We start from the raw sequence: 19,201 nt of genomic DNA, 5'->3' as shown, positions 1-19,201 counted from the left end.
TTGTATTTACTTGTAATTGCAATTCTTAACCAGCTTAATATTTAAAAAATAAAATTGACAAATATAATTTTAGGGAAAAACATAACAAAAACAGAAAAAAAACCATGTGGAAAAAAACATTGTAGCAATCAACAGTAATTTTCGAGGAAAGTTACAGTACTTTCCTCACATATTATAACTGTAATTTTTAACCAGCTTAATATTAAAAAATAAAATAAAAAAAGATAATTTCGGAGAAAATCATAAAAGAAAACCATGTGGAGAAACACTGTAGCAATCAACAATGTTTTAAAGAAAAAAATTACAAAACTAAATTCTCAATCAGTTAAATATTAAAAAAAATCAGCAAATATAATTTTGAAAAATAAAGAAATAAAATAGAAAAACTATATGGAAAAACATCGCAGCAATCCACAGTATTTTAAAGAAAAAAATTATAAAGCAAAAATTTTAACCGTCAATATTTAAAAAGTAAAATAAAAAAATTTAAAAAAATAAGAAAAAAGAAATAAAAAAAATAAGAAAGTTGAAAAAAAAATAAATTTTGAAAAAAAAAAAGAAGAAAAGTTAACCAAAAAAAAAAGGAAGCTACAGTGCTCCCATGCCTTTTAGAGTATTACTTAACTTAATGATGCAGTGTTAAATCATTTTGTCGGTACAGTAGCCTTGTGATAATTTACACGTGCTCATTGTTTGTTGAAGTGACTTGCGGTTGCGGTTTATGATGGTTAAAAATCAAAAGTGTGATGGTAAATTGTTGGATATCGTATATTTTTTTAAATATAAATTAATTAATTATTAAAATAATAATAAATTAAATTGATTATTTTATTTTATTTTATTTTATACTGGACAATGATTTATACATGAGTCAGGAAATTTAATGACTATTTGTTATATATTCAAGTAAGATAATTAATCAAATGTAATTTAATTAAAAATAAATTTTAAAATTTGAGATATTAAATTTAATTAATCAAGGGTATTACAGTTTAAACAATCAAGTAAGGATTTAATCAAATAAACTACTAAAATTAGCCTAAAAATATACATGATATTATTTATGAGATAAATTGATATTTTTTTATATAATTTTTAAAAATTATAAATAGAATGTTTTACATGTTATTTCCCAATAAAATAATGGGCCATGACACTACAATACATAAAAAATAAGATAAATTAAATAGCACTCTAATGTACATTATAGCAATCTCTTTCTTGTAAAAGAGTTTAAAAGAATTTTTATTGGTGGTTTCATTCATTATTATTAGAAGCTGGATATTTAGATGACTTGTAGTTTATGATAATTCAATTCTAAATCAAATATTCAAAGTAAAAAAAAAACTATATAATTTTCAAATAAACCCCAAATAACTCTGAATTTATCTAGCCCATGACTGAAAATTTTCAAATTTATTTTTTCAAATAAACTCCAAATAACTCTGAATTTATCTAGCCCATGACTGAAAATTTTCAAATTTATTTTTTTTGTTGCATAATCATGTCACGGGAACCAGCATCTCTAGGTTGGTATTTGTTGTCCCTCTCTTCTCTTTCAAGGATCCTTATTAACAAATACCATTAAAAGTCTTAAAAGCTCATCCTTATACCCACGATCCAAAGCCTGTTTACTCGACAGGAAAAATAAATATAGCAAGTCTTAATTTAGATTTATTTTAACCGTGCCAGGTTATCATTCAAAAAATCACACTGCCTGTAAAAAATGCACGCTTCTTATCAAAACAAGAAATTACATCCATAACCTATTTACTAGGTGGTCCAGTAGTAAACTTGAAATTAAAGGGGTTTGCTCTCCCTGTGATCTCAAGTTCGAATCATGTGGTTGATAATATGATGACCACTGAAGATTTAGATGGACATTAACTTCAGGGTCCGTGAGATTAGTCGAGGTACGCGCAAACTAACCCGAACACCCACGTTAATTACAAAAAAAAAATTGCATTTATAAGCAAATGAAATCTTGACTTGAAAAATATTTTTCTCTCTTTATATGTAAATAATTAATTTTTTTTAAGAATATATACTAATTACCTGATAATTAAATAAAAATAAAATTTTAAAATCGTCACGTAACAGCACGGGTCAGCAGCCAGGATGTTAAAAAAAATAAAAAATAGTTATAGATAACTGGATCCAATTAAATGGACCAAAACAATCGTTGCTTCTATCTAACCTTCTAGCCTGGCCAGTGCAACAATACGAATACCATGATGGGCTGACGGCTTTGTGCAATACATTTAAAGTTCTACACGTGGAAAGAATGAGATGACCCCCCGTGCGGTATTGCGTTCCAAACGGGGTGGCCAAACTTTATTTTTTCTTTAAAAAAATAATTTATTTTTTATATATTTTTGATATATTAATATTAAAAATAATTTTTTAGAAATAAAATAGTTTTTAGAAAAAAATATATATATTAAGAGATGATTTATATCATGAGAAAGGGCATCTTGAATATGACTTGGATTGAGAAAGCACAATGGCTGATAACTTAGTCCTCGTACTAATTAGTAGATTTAATTAATTGTCCTTCTACTTTTAACTTGATGAATTAAGTCCCTGTAGCCTTGATTTTTTTTAATTACATTGTACCCTTCGTCAAACCCCATTTTTCGTGTCGCTTTGATTTTACTTGATTTGAACATTTAGAGGATAAAGTGGTTTGAAATACCTTGTATTTTTTTAATTGTGTTTATTATATTATTATATAGTATTTAACTCTCCAATTTACCACTATGTTAGTTTTTTTTTTTCTAAACTAAAAAAAAACTATATATTTCAATTAAAAAATGCACTTGAGATAAGGATGTATTAGAAAGAATCATTCAAAATATTACAAGAAATAAAAAAAATCAAAATTAATCGAACCATTAAAATTTTAAGAAATAATTTTTTTATTATAAAAAAATAAAAAATACATCTCCTGTATAGCTCGTATGCGTTTTTCTTAGGATATTGAAATATATAATCATGTCAAATTAGATGAAAAATTCGAACAACATGATATATTAAAAAATTGAACACGATAGAAATGCAGAGAACAGCCCTGAAAGGCTGGAAGCCTGGAACCGACTCACAATTGAATAAAATGCTCTTTTAAATGACCGTTGTGTCAGACAAGACAGTAGGAACATATGTCGTTTATTTGCTGCGATTTTCATCAACTGATCACCTGTAAGAAACGGAGATAGGTGTTTCAGTCGTAATTAAAAGTAGAGGGACAAAATCCATCAATTTAGAAGTACAGGGACTCAATGAACCCAATCAACTAAGTACAGGGACTTTCCAATGTAATTACCCCTCCGCAATTAACTACGACTCTTGACTTTTTTTTTTCCTAACCTAATTTCATGGTTTTTTCATAGGTATTGATGGTGTTACCAGTTTTCTGATCTATCAGCAGCTAGAACTGCCGAGTCTCGCCTCTCCCCTGCCGGAAAAAAAGCGCCACGTGCGATCGCCTATCCAAACTCGCAGTCCCACGCTGTACTAGTCCTACCGTGTGAACTGACCCGTATGTCGTTTTTTATTTATTTATTTATTTATTTGGTATGTATCATGCTATATATATGTACACCGTGCTGTGGAGTTAGCTTATCCAACAGCTACTGCCCAGCAGCGCTCAGAATTTGCTAGAGAGTGTCGTCTGTGAAATAAAAGTGGAAAACCCAGGGAAATTAATAGCACTTGTTTTGGCTTTCCCTTTCCCCTGGTAATTAGAAGCATCTCGTGCCTTTCATTTTTTCCACGCAATCTTTTGAATCCTTTGCTCCTTTAAGCATCTGCCCATTAAACGCCACAAGCAAGTTAATTAACTCCTTTTGATTTCTTTCTTTAGTATATGCACACAGCATCAATTCTCTCCTGATAACAATCCACTAACCTGTTGCTTCCACGATCTTTCCTGCAAACTAACATTTTTTTTACTCTATATTTTCTTTCATCTCGCCCCTTTCTTGAATGAAGAAGATGATATGGGTGGGGTATTTTCACACGCCAAGTCTAATCAGAGAGGTTATAGCCGTGGTAGGAGCAGCGGAAATAGTAACATAGTTACAAGAGGAATATCTTCACCTTCGTCTTCGACCTCGTATCCGTATCCGCATCATCCTAGAATAATGTCCAAGGAGCCATCATCGTCACTGAGTAATACTGCTAGAGCCACTGGTAGTGATACTAGCAGTCAAGCAAAGGGAACCAGTCAAGCAAAGGGTGGTTCCAAATTGGAGAAGAAGCAATCCATCAAGCAGAAATATAGTTTCATCCCTGATAATTTTTCTTCCCTAGAACAGGTACGTGCCAATCATCCTCTTTAATTATTTTCTTTCATTTTCTTGGAAGCCTTGCTGGTAATTTTCATTCAGGATAGATAATTTTCCACTTATTGAGCAAACTACACACACACACACATATTATTCGATAAGAGAATGGATATTAATTTCTTGATGACTTGCGGAAAATTTGTCTGGTTAGCCGTTGCGATCTTAGTCAATTTGTCTGATTTGACTTTTCCCTGATGGAATCTCAGGGGAATCTTCTTATCAATTCGCACTCTCCACTCCACTCCATGCCGTTTCGTTTGCTTTTCAAATACTACTTGCTTCTTATTCTAAAAAAATATTACAATGCTCCATGGAAAAAGATAAAATAATAATGGAAAAGTGATATCCGACCAGTCAAAATATCGCAAGGTGCTTTTATTTTTTATTTTTTCTGTTAAACAAAGTCACGACAGTACTGTTAGTGTGGTCCAGACGCCAACTTTCCTTCTTTTTTTTCCCGCTTGGATTATAAAGGAATAAAGTAGCTGTAGGTGTTTTTTAAAGTATTTTTTATTAAAAATATATTAAAATATATTTTTTATTTTTTAATAATTATTTTTTATATTAATACATTAAAACAATTTTAAAAAAATTCAAAAGTGTTAGAAACTTAAGTTGAAATTTGAAATGCTATTCCAATGAAAATTTTCAAATCGAAGAAAATAGGTATTTATTTGACATTTTGTTTGTAAAATACTGTCATTTTATTCAAACCGATAACATCCAACAAAGCCACATAAGAGCGAATTTTTTTGAAAGGACTGAAAAGAAAAATCATGTTAATTTTTTTTTTTAAAAAAGTGATAGCTATATTGTTATTTTTTAATAAATTGAAAAATAACTCGTTATTTATTTTTTCTGATTTTTTTTCGTTAATCTTAACCTCTTTTTTTTCCGGCGCCAAACGGCCAAGGATAAACACTCCTAAGATATACAGGTTCATGGAACACACGCAGACACTCACGAAACATGTTTTTTTTTAATCCTTTGATTTCCATGTGTTTTTTTATGGGATATTTAGAAGTGTGATTTTTTAAAGTTTTTTTTGTTTGAAAATATATTAAAATAATTTATTTTTAGTTTTTTTAAAATATTTTAACACCAACAAATTAAAATAATATGAAAATATTAAAAAAATATTAATTTAAAACAAATAAAAAATAAAAAAATTTAATTTTTTTAAAAAGCAAAAATAAACATAACTTTAAAAATATATTAAAATAATATATATTTTTATTTTTAAATAAACACATTAAAATAATAAAACATTAAAAAAAATAATCTAACCACATTTCTAAACAGTCCTAAATCATCAAAACAACTTCAAATTATCACGGTGAGAATACAATTTTTTAAAACAAAGAAAAAGAAAGATATAATCATATGTATAGTTTATTTTTACATTTGAAATTATATTTATATGTGATTTAAAAGTGTTTTTAAATTTATAAAAATATAAAATTAATTTTTTTATAAATTCTTGTTATTTATAACATCATTTAATCAAATATTAATCAAATTCCTAACAAATATTCACTGAAACATTCGATATGAATTCATAAAAATCGAAGTTGAAATTGTCAATTATGAAACAAGAAAGAAAGTATACACTCCACATGTCATGATTCCCTGAGAGAAGAGAGGGGCCATTATTGCCAACCACTGGCAATAAAGCTAACGCGTTTTTGGTCATCACGTCGTCAACACGGTGTCTTCTTCTCAATGGAAACGTGAAAGTTAGATAAGATAATAAAGAAAAGCAAGTTTTTTCAATCATCAAGTATTATTGGTGACCCCAGGCACTATTGAAGGTTTTCAAGTAATTGACTGACTGAATCTCGAGGGATATAATTTAACTAATCAGTTTCTAGATTTGTTCTTTAAATATTACTAGTTTAAATTTTATAAACTCTAGTATTATTAGAAATTTACATGATTATTAACTTTAGAATCCGTGAGATTAGTCAAGGTACGTGTAAGTTGGCCTAGACACCACATTAATAATAAAAAATAATAATTGAATGAGTGATTTTTTTTATAAAAAAACAGGCTACATAATTAAAATAGTCCGTTTTATTCTCAAATTTCATCTATTTTTCTTTTCTTTTCTACTAATGTTTTACAGACAGATTTCTCATTCAATTTTTTTTTCTATAAACACACGTGACAGCTATTATTATAGGAGAAGTCAGTCGTTTAAAATTCACGAGACTCACACCTTATCATTCACGTTCAATTTGAATATTAATATAGTACAAAAACTAAGGTAAATTACAAAAATATCTTGAAGTATCATAAAACTACTAACACCGTAATTTTTTTTTTAATTTAGACAGTATTTGAAAATGCGGGCGATCCACGTTTGTAAAAATTAAAAAAAAATTATTAAATATTTTTTTTTATATATTTTGGATTGTTTTGATGCACTGATTTCAAATATATATTTTATAAAATTTAAAAATATTATTTTAATGTATTTTAACATGAAAAACACTTTGAAAATCAACACAACTATAACTTCCAAACAGCCCTATACAACCCCACACCCCTCACGTTCAAATAAATATTATAAAAACCTCATCCTTCTATTTAAAATGCTTTTAATATTTTTAGCATGCATAATTCTATGTTTCTCATGGTGGTTGTTATAATATCTTCATATTTTAAATTATTATTTTTATTATTATTATAAATTTAATGGAAATTATTGTAATTTATCCTAAAAAAAAACTGCAACTCATTTTCATTTTCAATGATCGAAACTTAAAAATTTAATGGAAATCATAAGTTTTATCTCTTGCAATAAGTTATCGATTCTCACACGAGTCCACACTCAAGACTCGACGAGTTCTACAATGTTTTCATGGTAATTATCGCTTAATTTATATGAATAAGCTTATGTTAAGTGAGCTTCGTACAAAGATTTCTCCAAAGCCTGCACCTTGGGAACGGGAGCTGGATTCAATTTCAACGTGAACCAAGTTTCAATGTGTGTTCAATAATATAATGTAAAGTGGTTAGTAAAAGTGTTTTACAATTAAAAATATATTAAGATTATATTTTCTTAATATTTTTATTTATTTTTTAAGATTATATATATAACAGTAGAATTATTGTATTTTTTTATTAACTATGAAAAAATAAATTTCAGATTTGATGCTCAAAAATCATCTTTAGCCTTATTATTTATACTCAATTCCAATCTATTTATAAACTATTCTAGTCATTTTAGATCGGTATCTGTAAAAAGAAAATCATTCAAAGAAAAATGTAAACGTGTTCACGTGATCCACGTGGACGACTGCTGTTTTGATTAACAGAAGCAAATGACCGAGTCAACTCTACTGGGTTTCGGGACCCTGCTGTGCTTTTGTCGACTGTTCAGTTTGACCAAAATTAAATAAATAAATTGGGATGGAAATTAATATGGTCCTTGTATTTTATCTTAAATTTATATTTCAGATTTTATTCTTTAATTTGACCAATATATACCTTAATTTTAAAAATCCATTAGTCGAGTTAATGGTTCAAGGGGTGAGGTGCAAGTTGCAACTTCAAATACGCAGAGCTTTTTGTAAACCTTCTGCAAACGCTCGTCATGTGTTATAGCATTAAATTGTTAACGTTAGGTATTGCTTTGTTGATTATGCATGGAAATCATTTGCTAGCAACGTGCGTAATTTCAATAACAGAAGTTTGTTGCTTCAGTATAGATAAAAATATGGCTACTCGGTTGAATTCTCGCAGTCTACTACTAACAGGCTCCCCCCCTCTTTTACAGGTTACGACAGCCTTGAGGGAAGCTGGACTGGAATCATCGAATCTCGTTGTTGGAATTGATTTCACTAAAAGCAATGAATGGACAGGTATGTGCAAGTGAACTAATCACATCGTCGATTTGTACCATAAAATTTGTGTTTTGCTTTATCAGTTATTCAGGAATTTGGATTTTGAGACTTCCATGAAGTTGAAATAAGTATTCAGAGTCGAAAAACCAATCTTTAGAAACCTAAGGGGGCGGCAATCTAATAATATAGCAGAATGGTTCAATTATATCCTCGTGTTTTCTGTTCCTTTGAATTGGTTTGTCTCTCATGGATGTCAATTGTTGATTTTCATTTTAAAGGCAAAGTCTCGTTCAATAATCGTAGCCTTCATGCCATCGGAGACACACCTAATCCATATGAGAAAGCCATCTCTATTATTGGAAAGACGATGGCTCCTTTTGATGAAGACAACTTAATTCCTTGTTTTGGCTTTGGTGATGGTAGGTTCAGTCCCTGGAAGTTGAATTCTAACAATGTTGTTTCTAGTTTTGCACCTTATAACTCAGCTGTTGATTTGATTTTTCTTTTTATCTATACAGCCACCACTCATGATCAAGAGGTGTTTAGCTTTCACAGTGATCATTCACCTTGCCATGGTTTTGAAGAAGTCTTGGCATGCTACAAAAAGATTGTTCCAAACTTGCGACTTTCAGGTTTGTTCCTTGCTTATTTGACGTTGGAATTTGGTCTTTTATCAGTTCCTTAGTTTTCTTAATTAGACCCATGGTTGAACATTACTTCTACAAAGATTCTTGTGTTTTACTTATTTCTCAAGCCACAAAAATCTTCACCGATATATGTTTTGGTTTTAAGGGCCGACTTCGTATGGACCGGTGATTGAGGCTGCAATTGACATTGTGGAAAAAAGTGGAGGCCAATATCATGTATTGCTCATCATTGCAGATGGCCAGGTTTGAATTCAAAACCCTCTCTCCTTTTCTGCATGCTTGCATGTGTTTGTTTCTGTATGGATGGATGCATAGGGAATCAAAGTAACAGTCTCTTTTTCTGTGAAGGTCACAAGAAGTGTGGATACAGGCGATGGAGAAATGAGTCCACAAGAAGAGCAAACAATCAAGGCAATTGTCGATGCAAGGTCGAGCCTTACAGATAAATGCAAATCATTTAAACTTGCTCAGACTAACATTCATAGAAAATATATCCTAGTGTCATACTATAACTTTCATCTAATTAAAATGACGAACTTAGGTTCTTATTAGAACTGTCACTTTCTTGGTGCGCTTCGGGTGCCAGCCCATTTACATTTGGTGTTATGCTGGTTATGGAATAGGGTTGCTAATCATTAGCAGCTGCTTGATAAACTTACTTTTCATTGCCACTAGAATGGCCATGACATTCCACTTCACAGACTACTATACTTGACCTGCTATTGTTACATGACTTGCCTAGATAGATATGTACATGACTTTGGCAGATGCATAAAAAGAAGGTGGTCAACTGATGACTGTCTTTATTTATTGAGAGGTGATCCCATTTTGCGATGTCAATCACTTGTAAACTATCAAATGAATCATAAGGGGTCAACAATCTACTTTTAGATCCTAGTAAGTATACAGATTATCTTGCGTCATAACCAGATTGTTATCCAGTTATTTGTTTGTGTCATGCCAGCTCGATATTGCATTTGTATGTGAAAAACACTCAAAGTCCACACAGAACATCGAGGATGCAGAATGATTGCTTCATGTTCTCCTCCACAGTCAGTTATTCATAACTTTATTGCACTGAGTTTACCTGTTTTGTGTTCCCTAACATGCCAGTCAGCCTGTATCAACAGTAAGTGGATGTAAAGTTGAATCTAATGATTTTCATCATCGGATTCTAACAATGCCAGAAAATGGAGTTGTGTTTATTCTGAAATGTGTTGCCATTTCTTTTATGAAAAGCAATTACAATGTGTAACCTTATGATATTCTTAAACAGTTCATACCCACTTTCGATAATTCTTGTTGGAGTTGGTGATGGACCTTGGGAAGACATGAAAAGATTTGATGACAAACTCCCAGCACGTGAATTTGACAATTTTCAGGTATAGTGATAACAAAATGAATGTTAATTTCGAATGCCATCCAACATTGTGATTTAATTTATTATACGATCTAGCACTTTATCAACTTGTTTCTGAATTGTGTGCAGTTCGTTAATTTCACTGCAATTATGTCAAAAAATGCAACCATCTCCGAGAAAGAAACAGCTTTTGCTCTAGCCGCTCTGATGGAGATTCCCCTCCAGTATAAAGCAGCTGTTGAGTTTGGTATTATCGGGTAGGTTGATAAACTTGTTTATTCACTGCTCCATTTTTTTAACACAGCTTTGCCAGCATTTGAAAACGTTTGAAAATTTCAAAATAAAGGCCTTCAGCAGGGGAGCCAATTCTAAAACTGGTCAGCACGTCTTAGTTTTGAATCTGGGTATGGAAAATATTGGTTGGCTTGCCCTTTCAATTTCAAAGAGAAAACAGCAATGGAAGGATTTCCATTTTTACGTTTCCCAGCATTCCTAATGCACTGGCCACTTTGTTCTGCATACCATCCATTTGTTTTTACGTGTTGTCTCATATATTTAAATGGCCTTTGGATAAAAGACGTTCCATGGGACAAGCAAAGAAAATCGTACCACGCCCTCCTCCAGTTCCTTATTCTCGTCGTCCAGTGCTAGATCGTGAACCAACCCATGTTTCTTCTCCGGTCTTGGATGAAAGAACCCAGGTTTGAAAATAATCTCGTGTAATGCTGTCTTTTTGTCTGGAACATTGTAGCTCGTCTATAATTTATAACTTTGAAATGTGTTTTTCAATTTGATTATAGGCCTGCCCTATTTGTCTGACTAATAGAAAGGACTTGGCCTTCGGCTGTGGGCACATGGTGAGCTGCCACATAAACATTGCCAGCTTTGTTTTTGCTTAACCTTTTTGTTACGATACTAATACCGTTGCTTGGTTGTAGACTTGTAGAGACTGTGGATCTAGAGTATCCAGTTGCCCTATATGCCGCCGGCCAATCACCAGCCGTATCAGGCTGTTTGCTTAACGACTGGATCAAGGGAATTGTATCTTGAACTGTACATGTGGTTCTCTTGCTTTCTTTTAGTGCGTGTTTGTGTGTATGCGCATGAGCGTGTGTTTGAGTGTGAAGGCAGAGTCAGATTTCTTCGCTCTGTATCTTGTTCTGTTTCTAAAGTTGATGCAGAACTTATTTTAACGGTTGAGAATGATGTATATTTGCTATGCTGCAAAATTTAGCTTGTGGAATCACTTCATCTGTAAGTAATTTAGAATATAATTTACGGCTTTGGGAAGCGATTCGCCAAGTCAAAAGCCACCCCTGCACGTCTTTAACCTCCTTCTCAACTCCAATACTGGAGTTAGCCCCAGGGTTACACTGATCATCTGCAAATTCAAGGGGTTGCAAGGGCTTTTCGAAAGGGAAACAGCTGCTCATTAGCAAAATTGACCCGAAGTTAAGAAGGTGCCCAAAATGCTTTTAGCCTAAAGTTGTATGAATTTCTGTCTCAATCAACTTCCCTGCCATCATTGAACTTTAAAATTAACAGGAATAGAAGTAAGCAATGTCAGAAATTCATCAATGACTTACCTTTCGTTCCGATGCGATTACGATGAGTCCTATTATCGTATCCTGTATGCTTAACTATAGTATCCACCGATAAAAACTTATAAATGATGCACTTGTGCATAAAACATGTCACTTCTTCCCAAGCCTCGTATGCCAGGCCTGGAATCAAGCCTAGGCACTGACATCATCTTCATGAACTACCAAGAAACTGCAAATAGCTGAGAAGCATTTTGGGTTCAAGATGCAAAACCAAAAGCAAATTAGAAACATTATAATATGAGATAATTGCTGTCATTCCCAGCGGGTATGAAAAAACCATACCAAAGCAGAAATATTCCAAATAAAACACAGGCTACAAGCTGTTGCGTAACAAGAAGGAAAGGGACCACTTTGCATTTCTTGTGCTGCCATGACATTAATATACCAAATATAGAAAGGGTCACATCAGCAAGAACCATCAACTAATCTGCTTCCTTTGATCGTTATCAAGGTTCTGCTCCTTGTCAGCTTCAGTGTTATTCCGCTTGGGTATTGACTGAATCCTTACATATGGGTTTCTTGTAAATGTCTCCCCTCTTAGAGCAGCTACATAGCGATCGTTTGTATCCTCTTTCCGCTGCAGCTCGCCAAGGTATTCTGCCAGTCTCTCTCGATTAACTTTACCCATCATCTGATTGAGAAATTCGAGCGAACAAAATTTGTCAACATGTACTTCCATTTGAAGATCAAAAGGGTGATAATTATTAACCATGACCCAAGATTTTGGGGCAATCTTAACTCTAGGATATGAGACAGAAATTAAAGAGGAACTAACCTAAGTATCTAAAGCAGCTACTCTGAGGTCACTGCCATGCACTTTCATTCCTGTGATTACCAAAAGATGACTTCAGTTAGAAGTGGCCTTACCTGTGAAATCCATCTGCCATATATTGAAATTTGGAAGCTTAACCAAGATAAAGTATCCAGTGACTAGTCTGCAACTCTATGCTAATTGAGGTATCCTTCAGAAGCTTTACCGCCCTTCCATTCTTCCTCTTGATATCTATGAGTGATTAACGTACTTTTCATATATTATTTTCTAGCATTCGATGCTAAACTACTTAAAAATATAGCATCAGAGTCAGAGTCAGATTCTTGAAATAACCAAGTTAACAAAATAATCAGGAATTAAGATATGTCAATAATCACAAATAGCGGGCCATGCCCAAAAATCTGCAGATCAAACGTTTTTATGGAGAAAATCAACGGTGATTCAAGATATATATATAACGTACGTACAGGGGAATCGGGACGCGCGTTCTAACGGAGGCGGGCTTCGAGCTCGGGGTTGCGGGAGTTGGTGGTTTGCATCACGAAATACCCAATCACACCTGGAACGACACCGCATCATGCAGCGAATGCGAAGAAGAATGGCTTTGAGTCTCTTGTCATCCTCACTATCCACCTCCAGGCCTCGCTCTTCTTCCACAGTATCGACATCTTCCCCTGGGTGAAGCTTCAACTTAACGAGTGATTCTATCTGGGGCTGGCCCTTGCAGTTTGAAGCAAAGATAGGGAGGCCCAGAAGCGTGATTTAGTTTGGGCCCGTATTTTCTCAAGATTTTCCTTTGGTACTTTTGGGCAAGGTATAATGGCCAGCAAACATGTCACCTAACTTATGGGCCAGAATTGTTGGATGATAAAATCACTTTTGGGCTAACACAGGTATATTGAAAATTGTTTATTTTTAATAATGAGATACAGGTTATTTTTTAAAATATATTTTATTTAGAAATATATTAAAATAATATTTTATTATTATTTTTTTAAAATTATTTTTAATATCAACGTATTAAACGAATAAAAAAATAAAAAATAATCAAATTAGTAAATATGGCAAGAGATCTCGATTTGAACTGGGAATTCAGTAATGATGGAGAGTAATCAGGACTCATTGTGATCCGAACCTCCTAATGAAAGAGTGTTTTTTTTAAAAAAGAGAGAAATCCCCGTTAACCTGTAGTACTGGATGGAGAAATATATTCCCGATCGAGGGCCATAATAACCACCACTCCTCTGCCCTACCTTCAAATAAAAATGTAGAATGGACCGCGATGTTAATTAATTACCAGTTTCGAACCTTCAACAGTACAAGCTGACTAGATAATTTAAAAGGGTTAAACATGATCTGAATGCAGATAGATCCAATTTTCTTTTTTTACCCGTTAAATTAAACAGGGTTCATTCTTGAAAACACACAACGCCCGCGGAGCTCAATTTTCACTTTGCCGTGCGCTATATAGCTAGATAGCCGATCATCTCACACACACGGCATTTTATTTATTTATTTGTTGAAGAATAATGTATTTTGTTTGTTGGGGATTCTTCTACTCCGGAATAGCTAGCTACAATTATCCAAGAATGATCAGATTTTTCGAGTAGCTTCTCATTATTACCAGAGATCATTACATTGACTAGATACCCTAACAAGATTGCTTTGTCCATTTGCCGTTCTCTCTCAAGCTGCTACTTCTTGTGGAAAAATGGAAATGGTCCCTTTCAAATCTCAGCTGTGACGTGAGGGGTCCAAGTTTGGCAAAGCGCTATTCCTTGGGCATGGGAGAAAAGGATGGACGAGGTCATGACAACGCATTCAAAACCATAGGCAGCTATACCATGAAAGCTACACCTCGTATATGTTACGTGTAATGGAAGAAGAATCGAACATTTGTCTTTTGTATGCACAGACTAAAATGGAAGCTAGATTTAGAGCCGACATCTTGGAATCCCTTTCTCTTTATTCTTTATGGATCGCTAACTGCCATCTCTAGGCTCTACTGTTACAATCCACCAATACATCACCCCCAGGCATCGATCCATGATCTCTTTGCCCTTGTGTTTCCCGTTGCATTATTTCACAGCGTATCAAAAAATTAACAAATATAAATAACACATCGCTAGAAATATCCCATTAGTAAATTATAGTGAATTTTCCTGATTGAACATGCCGTTGCAATGTTCATCGGTACACACCAATAAAAATATTTTTTTAAATATATATTGAGAGAATTATAATTAAAAAAAAAAGATAAAAAATAACCAAAAAATACAATAACAAGTAATTTTTACAGATATAATTACCGGTAGATTTAAATCTGTCTATAATATTTAATTTATAAATAATAAACTGCGATGAACTAAGACCTTTTATTCAGTAGGTAAAATTCTCCATATGTTGTTACTTTCGAATAATTTATCTCTTATGCTATCATAAATTGATAAATTGATGAATTTCTCATAGGTAACATCATCAATTTTTATTAGTCGAAAACTCACGGTTGACTGAATCCCAAATCTTTCGATTACAAGATAAACAATTTTTCATGTGGTTCAGAACACAAGTAAGGACTAGTTAATTATTCTTATCTCTCGGGATACTTAATTTCATTACACATTTCCCCTTAACTGTGATGAAGATATAATTTATGTACTAGATTTATCAATTGAGAGAGAATACTAGTTTTACTTTGAATTTATTAAGTCTGGATCTTAAAAGGCAAGTGAAGTGCTATAACAAGTATTTCCTCAATGAATATGTGTTTCATATTAAAGAGTATGGTTAGGGTAGAATGTGTTAATATTAACCTCTTATAATCATTTCACAAATGACCTTAGCAAAGTTAATTGAAAATCTGGTTAAATTAATATAATTAAAATTATTCGATTAACATGGATTGAAATAAAATCAACTGGTTTGTGACGGTCCAATTTAAATTGTTGTGTATTTGTAGTTTTAAAAAATTTAGGTAGTCTTCCATATAGAAAATGTGCTGCCGTTTTTTTTTTAAAACATAAATGATTTATGATACCTTAATTCTTTAATTTATATAGATACCTAGAAAATAGTCAATAGCATGTTGTATGAACAAAATCGCTGCTAGAGCGCTTCTGACAACCATGAGTCATCAGGAGCCGATCAAGAATAGGCACCTGAGACATAGGTCTCCTCCTCCTCCTCCTTCAGCACCTCAATTTTAGATTAATTGTATTTGAATTTGTAAATATTTAAATTTATAATAAATATTTGAATTTTTTTTTAATTTTTATTGTTTCTGTTTAATAGATTTTTTAAAAATATATGTTTTTAAATTATTACTGACAGGGGTTACCGACGGACATAGTCTATCAGTATATTACAAAGAGTTGGAAAAAAAATATTGTAAATGTCACTGCCCCTGTTTACTCACCTACAGAATAACATACGGTCTGTTTGACGATTACATGTCAAATTCATCGATGGAATGACATAGTTTTTTTTTGTATAATCAGCGATGGAAGTACCGACAGAATGAAGCAAATTTTTTTTTTCGCGCTTTGTTCGTCAGTAAATGCATCTATAAAATTATTACTGGCATACCATAAATCACCGACGAAAATTTTTCTGATATATTATTTTTATTCATGAGTCCATTAATAAAATTTTATAAATAAATCTAAAAATTCTGTTGCTTAATTAATTAGATCGTATGAAAGGTTGCCTGGCTTTAGAGTCCATTTAACATAACAACACTACTGTCTATCATTCTTGAGAAAGGAAAAAAACAACTGAAATAAAGAAACACAACTATATTAATAAAGAATGAATCAAACCCATGTGGTATATGGCAAGCTACGTAACTGTATATGAGAATCAAAATGTGGGTACTATAACTTCTAGTTAGAACTTGATGGATCAAGTTGCTTTTTCCTTTTCTTTTACATGTAGGAGCGTCTAGCTAGCTACCATATTTTCGCAATCCCATTGGTGAAAAAGAAGAATTCGGAATCTCTTTTATGCTAATCAAAAGCTTCTTGTTCATGCATATTAATTCACATACAAGGTTGACAAGGTTCTTAAGTGAAGCTAGCTACTATATCTATGTTAATACGTGATGAATATTGTGGAGTGTGGCTAGTAAAGAATGTAAAAGGATCTTTCGGCAAAAGACCCTTGAAACCCTACATCTCTCTCTTTCTCAATTTAATTGGGTCGCACAAAAATTAATTCAAATTACATCCACCTTTGAGCGTAAGAACCATAAAGACTCATCCAAACAAGAGAAAGCTGGAACTCCCAACAAAGTTAGTAGCTTACGTTTTAATAAAAACTACATGTTTTCTCCGGCCCGTTGTGTTTTAATTATTACCCGGTGTACTGGACTTCAAATTAAACTAGAGAGACATTTGGGTTTGGTCATCTTAGTTAGCTAGCGTGCATGCTATAATTTACTGGTCATGTATATTTCGATTTCACGCCGATCAAAGAACTAGCTTGGATTGTATATAGTTTTGCTGTGCTTAAAATGGTAAACTGTGGAGCTAAGAGTGTGTGTGCATGCAAATCAAACCCTTGCGCTATGTATTTTGATCATGCTTCTGCATCAATGGGGGGAATATATAATTAGAAGTTAGAACCAAAGGAGTACATCGATCGATGATATTGCGGTGGAGTTTGAGAGAAAAGAGAGAGATCAGACAGCAGTCAAAGATTTTGGGTCTGTAATCATTAAAGTTGGTAGGATGTCTTTACTCGTCTGGAAATGATATTTTAAGGAAAGGAAAGGAATCAAAGGGGGAGGTTAATAGAAACAGAATAAAACAGTAAAGGACAAGTAGTTTGGATGGCAGGAAAAGAAAGCGAAAAAAAACAAAAAGAAAAAGAGAGTCTAGGGTTCTAGGCTGTGACGGTGTGCCAGGTAGATTTTCTATTATGGGCCCCTTCAAGTCATCAACTGTTGAATGATAAAAGCGTTCCTTTCTATCCGGGAATAAAAGAAGGCCAGAGAATTTTCACATGGGCCCATCATATGGCCCATCAAATTCCCAGATTGTTTACGTTAAACTGAAGGCATGCACCCACATGTGGACCAACGAAAGTAAAATTTAGAAATTTAAAAGAACGCTCACAGGTCGAATCGTGTTTTCCCCACCTTGATAATCCAAATCTGTGCTATTTTACGCATTCCAAACAAAGATCGACGATGGTTTCGCCGGCTTGACATCTTTAATTTACTCCCTTTTCCCCATGGATATTGAATCTTTCAATTCCTTTACTTTATTTTAATATATCTTGCTCTTGATCTGCATCAAATTTGATCCTGTATATGCATGCAGTTTTCGGAGATAATTTTTGCATTAAACACTTTACCAACTAGCCTACTTTCCCCCCCACTTTGACAGTTTGACGTAGAGATTTCAGGTGAAAATTTTAGACATTTACTTGTTAATTAATTAGGGATAGATTCGTAGCTCTAATTTGGGAAAGACTTTCGGCTCCACCCATTACCCTTTGGGCCATAATGCAAAATAGGCCTGTCATTTTTTTAATTGTGATCATCATCAACGTACAATTGTTATTAATCAGGATGCACGAAGAAAAGCATGGATATCAGTCGTGTTTTTAACTAGAAGTGTACTGAATTCATTATTAATTATATATATATATATGCAGCACAATATACGTAGTGCCTGAATTACACAATTGATATACATATTATATTCTCTCTGGACTATATATATATATACCATTGCCTTTCAACAAGAGTAATGCCATGCATCTTTTAAGAATCGATTCTTGTACATTAGTAACCTTTCGTGACCTTTTCTTATGTAACACTCCTACGTTTTTTTAATGATAAATTATTAAAGATCATAACCATTCATTTCATTACAGTTTTAAATATTTTAAAATGAAATATAAAAGTATAATATTGCTTGAGAATTATGCGATCGATGACACCTCAATCTCCATGAAAGTTTACATTTTGGTCTTATATGATAGTTTTTTTTAAAAAATACTTCCTGACTTTAACAAGCTTTGAATTATTTATGAAAGTGAATTAAATTCTCATTGGCATGTATAAAAAATTTAGTTTAAAATATCAAAAAAATATTGATTAAATTGATAGTACAAAAATGTGCAATAATTCAAGGATATTGAAAGATGCCATTAAACATTAAATTACATAATTCGTACGCTACGTACCAAGCATACTATACTACAAATGCAGATGTTGATTTTGGATATAAGGTGGAATCCCATCATCATCAGTTATGAAATATCTTCATTGATGGTTCCCTTTTTTTCTTTTTTCTTTTTTGAGAGAGAGAGCTTTCACGGCTGAATCTCTCTAAGTTTCCAGCTGCGCCACTCAAGAGATTTAAGATTACTATATATTAAACAAATCATTGATTCAATAAGAATGAATAAAGAAATGAATATTTCAAGAAACTTACAAGAACTACACTGTATGTGGCCAAGGCAGCAGAGAACATGAGTTGTTCATCACGTTGCTTTTTGGTAAATGGCACATGATCATCCTATTCCCGATCAGATTCTCTTGAGCTACAGACTGATTGCTAGGCCTCTCTTTTTATCTAGCCAGGTCGCCTTTGCACGACAGCACGACAAGTGTAC

General features: G+C 32.8%; 1 protein-coding gene and 1 pseudogene across 2 annotated transcripts; one reads left to right on the top strand and one right to left on the bottom strand.

Annotated features, from left to right (window-relative positions):
• Positions 1-3,376: 3,376 nt before the first annotated feature.
• On the top strand, positions 3,377-11,447 carry LOC7464565 (E3 ubiquitin-protein ligase RGLG4). 2 transcript variants are annotated; one of them, XM_024610618.2, is made up of 12 exons: positions 3,377-3,538; positions 3,991-4,316; positions 8,128-8,212; positions 8,473-8,613; positions 8,713-8,826; positions 8,987-9,084; positions 9,190-9,269; positions 10,118-10,223; positions 10,331-10,458; positions 10,779-10,902; positions 11,002-11,058; positions 11,140-11,447. In XM_024610618.2, exons 2-12 carry the CDS (start codon positions 3,999-4,001, stop codon positions 11,221-11,223), a joined length of 1,335 nt encoding a protein of 444 aa, XP_024466386.2. In that variant the 5' UTR covers positions 3,377-3,538; positions 3,991-3,998; the 3' UTR covers positions 11,224-11,447. The 2 variants fall into 2 exon arrangements, with proteins under 2 accessions (XP_024466386.2, XP_002316157.4); XM_002316121.4 differs by lacking the exon at positions 3,377-3,538 and adding an exon at positions 3,572-3,736.
• A 579-nt stretch (positions 11,448-12,026) lies between these two features.
• LOC18102662 (uncharacterized) lies at positions 12,027-13,368 on the bottom strand (annotated as a pseudogene).
• Positions 13,369-19,201: the final 5,833 nt, after the last annotated feature.

This window comes from Populus trichocarpa, chromosome 10 (assembly GCF_000002775.5).
Source record: "Populus trichocarpa isolate Nisqually-1 chromosome 10, P.trichocarpa_v4.1, whole genome shotgun sequence".
Lineage (NCBI taxonomy): Eukaryota > Viridiplantae > Streptophyta > Magnoliopsida > Malpighiales > Salicaceae > Populus > Populus trichocarpa.
The sequence above is the reverse complement of the archived record's forward strand: the minus strand, read 5'-3'. Positions and strand labels throughout refer to the sequence as shown.

What these genes read in the sequence shown, in the direction of transcription:
- LOC7464565 (XM_024610618.2), top strand. Translation starts at nt 3,999, where the DNA reads ATGGGTGGGGTATTTTCACACGCCAAGTCTAATCAGAGAGGTTATAGC. An exon ending in ATTTTTCTTCCCTAGAACAG is followed by an intron (nt 4,317 to 8,127) that starts GTACGTGCCAAT and finishes CCTCTTTTACAG; the next exon opens with GTTACGACAGCCTTGAGGGA. An exon ending in AAGGCAATTGTCGATGCAAG is followed by an intron (nt 9,270 to 10,117) that starts GTCGAGCCTTAC and finishes ATTCTTAAACAG; the next exon opens with TTCATACCCACTTTCGATAA.